This window comes from Colobus angolensis, unplaced genomic scaffold, assembly GCF_000951035.1.
Source record: "Colobus angolensis palliatus isolate OR3802 unplaced genomic scaffold, Cang.pa_1.0 Scaffold143, whole genome shotgun sequence".
NCBI lineage: Eukaryota > Metazoa > Chordata > Mammalia > Primates > Cercopithecidae > Colobus > Colobus angolensis.
The window spans coordinates 3,291,410-3,295,770 of record NW_012114522.1 but is presented as its reverse complement, the minus strand read 5'-3'; the positions used below and the strand labels follow the sequence as shown (position 1 = coordinate 3,295,770).

The 4,361-nt window shown below is 51.2% G+C and overlaps 1 protein-coding gene across 6 annotated transcripts; it reads left to right on the top strand.

Moving 5' to 3' along the window:
- The first annotated feature begins 1,779 nt into the window (after positions 1 to 1,779).
- On the top strand, positions 1,780 to 3,933 carry MRFAP1 (Morf4 family associated protein 1). Of its 6 annotated transcripts, none has more exons than XM_011935412.1 (3): positions 1,780 to 2,325; positions 2,359 to 2,457; positions 2,928 to 3,933. In XM_011935412.1, the coding sequence occupies exons 1-2, from the start codon at positions 2,062 to 2,064 to the stop codon at positions 2,443 to 2,445; spliced, it is 351 nt and encodes a 116-aa protein (XP_011790802.1). In that variant the 5' UTR covers positions 1,780 to 2,061; the 3' UTR covers positions 2,446 to 2,457; positions 2,928 to 3,933. The 6 variants fall into 6 exon arrangements, with proteins under 6 accessions (XP_011790802.1, XP_011790803.1, XP_011790798.1 ...); XM_011935413.1 differs by having other exon boundaries at positions 1,780 to 2,358; positions 2,431 to 2,457; XM_011935409.1 differs by having other exon boundaries at positions 1,854 to 1,904; positions 2,027 to 2,457.
- Positions 3,934 to 4,361: the final 428 nt, after the last annotated feature.

Sequence of the window (4,361 nt, the reverse complement as noted above, 5' to 3'; positions counted from 1 at the left end):
GCTTTGAGTTCTGCCAGTTGTCCACAAGGAATTTCCTTGTGAGGGAGGTATGTAGCTTTTTAATTTTAGTAGCTATGTTTTTTAGGAATAGAATGGGAGGCAGATTTGCCTGACGCAGTTCCCAGCTTGACTTTCCCCTTTGGCTTAGTGATTTTGGGGTCCCGAGATTTATTTTCCTTTCACACAAGTAAACCCAAAAGTTGCGTTTTTACAAGATCAACCAAAACATTAAGAACCTGAGAAAAGTCTAAACAAAACATACACTTTCGTTTCTCTGAATCCTTAATTCTGCTATAGTCAAAACTGTGATGTGTCCCTTTAACTGGAAAATGAAAGCCAAATCCATGGGATTGATGCAAGCTGGATTTCTGAAAAGTTTACTGCTGTTTGGGAATGGGACAACAAGCTAGGAAATTAACATCTCTCTCCTCATTCTGTGTTGAGTGGATGTTAAGGCAAGTTTACCAATATGCGCCAAGCTCTGCCCAGGGCGTTAGGGCATGAGGGCCACAGAGCTAAGACCCCAAAAAGCCTAGGATCCATTGGAAGGGCTCAGAGGCGGTGGACAGCGCCTTGCACCACGCACTGAACATGGGTCTGCTGGGGCCTCAGTACCGAGCAGCCAGGCTCCACCTTGGGGTGTGGGGAGGCTGGTTTGGTGAAAAGACACCCAGACCCTTCTGACTGTCATCCAAGGAAGAAGGAAAACTCTTTAAAAAGGCAGTGAGGGCCGGGCGCGCCGCTCATGCCTGTAATCCCTGCACTTTGGGAGGCCCAAAGTGGAAGGATCACTTGAGGCCAGGAGTTCAAGGCTGCAGTGAGCCATGATCCCACCACTGGACTCCAGCCTGGGCAACAGAGCGAGACCCTGCCTAAAAAAAAAAAAAAACAACTTTTCAAATAATAAGAAGTAAATGAAATGGCTGAGGGGGCTCAGGTCCCCCTGCGTGAGAAGAAGGGGCTTTAAGCGTCCAGCTGGGGTCGCTGCATTATCACGAAGGATCCTCCTCTTCTAGTGTGGAAGGCCCTTTTAAATTTTCAATTTATATTTTATTTATTTTGCTACGGAGTCTCACTCTGATGTGCAGGCTGGAAAGCAGTGGCGCGATGTGGGCTCACTGCAACCTCCGACTGCCGTTTTCAAACGATTGTCTCAGCCTCCCAAGCAGCTGGGATTACAGGTGAGCAACACCACGCCCAGCTAATTTTTGTATTTTTGTTAGAGACGGGGGTCTCCCCATGTTGGCCAGGCTGGTCTCGAATTCCCGACCTCAAGCCATCCACCCACCTCGGCCTCGCAACGTGCTGAGATTACAGGCGTGCGCCACCGCGCCCGGGAAGTGTGGAAGGCCTTTTTTTTTAATGTAAACTCGCCGGTGAACCCCGTCTCTACCAAAAATACAAAAAAGTAGTCCGGCGTGGTGGCGGGCGCCTGTAATCCGGAAGCTGAGGCAGGAGAATGGTGTGAACGCAGGAGGCGGAGCTTGCAGTGAGCCGAGACCGCGCCACTGCACTCCAGCCTGGGCGACAGAGCGAGACTCTGTCTCAAAAAAAAAAAAAAAAAGTAAACTCGCGTGCCCGAGAAGCCCTCTAGGAGGGAAACACCCAGAAGAGGTCACCCTCCAAACACACGGCAGAATAAAGGTGACCCGCGGAGGTAAGGGGAAAGCGGGAACGAGCGAGAGTGTGCTGGCTTGTGCCCGCGCGTACCTGCGTGCGCGTACCTGCGTGCGCGTCCGTGCGGCCGCGACGGTGCCCCCGGCGCCTCTCTTTCTAGACGTGCGCGCGCCCGCAGCTCGCCCCCCTTGACCGTAAAGAGGCCCGGCTGTGTCGTGAAAGGGGCCGCAACGCGCAGAGCGCTGGTTGACGGCTGGGACTCCATTTTGTTCGCCGTTACTCTACGCGTAAGTTGCTTCTCCGTGGTTTCTCTGAGGAGAAAAGTTGAAAAAGGGTAATAAAAGTTTTCAGGAATATTCGGGCTCTCTGTTGCTAAGCATAGCGAGTGTCGGTTTTCTCTCTCCAACAGACATCGCTACTGCGGTTCCGAGGCAGTGGGAAGAGATGCGGCCCCTGGACATCGTCGAGCTGGCGGAACCGGAGGAAGTGGAGGTGCTGGAGCCCGAGGAGGATTTCGAGCAGTTTCTGCTCCCGGTCATCAACGAGATGCGCGAGGACATCGCGTCGCTGACGCGCGAGCACGGGCGGGCGTACCTGCGGAATCGGAGCAAGCTGTGGGAGATGGACAATATGCTCATCCAGATCAAAACGCAGGTGGAGGCCTCGGAGGAGAGCGCCCTCAACCACCTCCAGAACCCGGGCGACGCGGCCGAGGGCCGGGCGGCCAAGAGGTGCGAGAAGGCGGAGGAGAAGGCCAAGGAGATCGCGAAGATGGCAGAGATGCTGGTGGAGCTGGTCCGGCGGATAGAGAAGAGCGAGTCGTCGTGAGCGCGGTCGGCGGTAAGTCGGGCACCCGCGCCGGGCAGAGGAGCGGCCCCAGCTTGGCTGCTCTTGGAGAGCGATGATTTCATCAGGATGCACCGGGATCGGGGGTGGGGCGGGAGAATAAAGGGGTGCTCGGGTCAGGGCGGGTGTGGGCCCCGTCTTCGTGTTTTGTTTTCTGACGGTGGCGGCGTGGGATAATCGAGTGGCCGGGTTTGGGCGTGATGCGTGTTCAGTGGAAGGATCGTACATCTCAGAGTCGCCAAGGAAACAGAAAGGGACAAGGTCCCGGGCCATCCAGCAAGCGGGGGTGGAAATAGAGGATTTTCGGGGAAGGCGTTGGACAGTCAGCGTTGCTGGAGACTGGAGTGAGTCAGGTGGTGGCCAGAAGAGGCGGCGTCCTGCAACGGTGGTGGTCGTGAGGGTTTGGGGGTCGTTGTGCCCGGGATTAATCTCTCGATGATGGATTTCTTCTCATTGTGCTTTAGGTTTACAGCCAATGGATTCTGGTCAACTGGTGGAGATTGGCTGACACCCTGGAGAAACCGAAACCAGAGAGCCTTTTGTTTTCTCTTTTTTCCTCTGTCTATGCTCTGTCTCACTTAACACTACGTTTTCTGCTATGGTCTGTGGTTGATGACCTCAATATGAGTTTCGATTGTTACGTGTTTTTGTTTGGAAAGTAATTTTGTTTGAGAATGCTCTCACATACAGGAATTAGGGCCTAGATTGTAAGCTCTTGCAGCAGTCACATTTGTTCCCGGGCTTTGGTGGTTATTTCTAAATTTTTGAGGTGCTTTGCTCTTTCTTGTGTGACCTGATAGCTCCCTGGAACTTTGGGTCTGTGTGTGACACATGGGACTCACAGTTGGAGTTCTCCAGCTCTGGAGGTGCTGAAGGAGCTGCATTAATTCTGGAAGACGACTCCATGCAGCAACTACTGAAGAAAGGACCAGACTTCAACGGGGAGTGCAGATGGGCCGACCTGGCTGGGACTCGTGAATCTGGAGAAGAGCTGGAGAATGGATAGTATTGTCTGTATTTGGAGACTTAATTTCTGTGTGAGACCAAAGGAGGAGAGATGTATTTTGTTCAAAGTTTAAATTTTATGTGGTACACTATCTTATGTAACCTGTCCGGTGAGTTTGTTTGGACAACCTAACTCAGCTTTACTTGACATGGAACCTAAAATAGAAGATAAGATCTTGATATTCTGTACAAGTTGATGTAATACCCTGATGCGTTTTAGGGGACTTGGCATAAAATGAAAGATTTGCAGAGGCCCTTGAGGGGCTCGGGGATGAGAGGATGGAATTGTGTGCATTGGACCCTAAACTGGACTGGAAGAGGCATCTTCAAGGTTCATACGTTGTCCAGCTATAAGTTCATTTGAGTAGCAGACCTAACAAATATTTGAGGTCAAAACCCTACCGTGTTAAAAAACAAACAAAAAAACTTACCATGTTAATAAAAGTATTCATTTGCTTGAAAAGACGAAAGACCTAAAAGGTTATTGAGAAACGTTACTCCTTTAAGAATGAAATCTGCTGTCTCCCAGATTGTTCTCACGGTCAAATGGAGGTTGAACAACTTAACAGTTTCTGAGACTCTTAGCCTCTAATCAAAGGGAAGCTTTGTCTCTGTGTGCTGTTGGGAACTGGGTGAGGAAAAAACACACTTGGTTCTTAGTGTGGGAAGAAACCATATGTAATCCTGTGGTCCAGGCCTCTGCCTTCAGAGAGCCAAAGCACCTCCAGTCCTTCCAATTGGAACATTGTTTTCCAGGCCTTGCACTGGGAATATAGCGATTACAGCTGCAGGGTGAGGGATGACATAGAGTAGATGTGATACCCCACCCCCCTTCCAGAATGAAGCCTTTCTCCCCACAGCTGCTAGAGTGTTGCTGACAAACACCCCTCAGC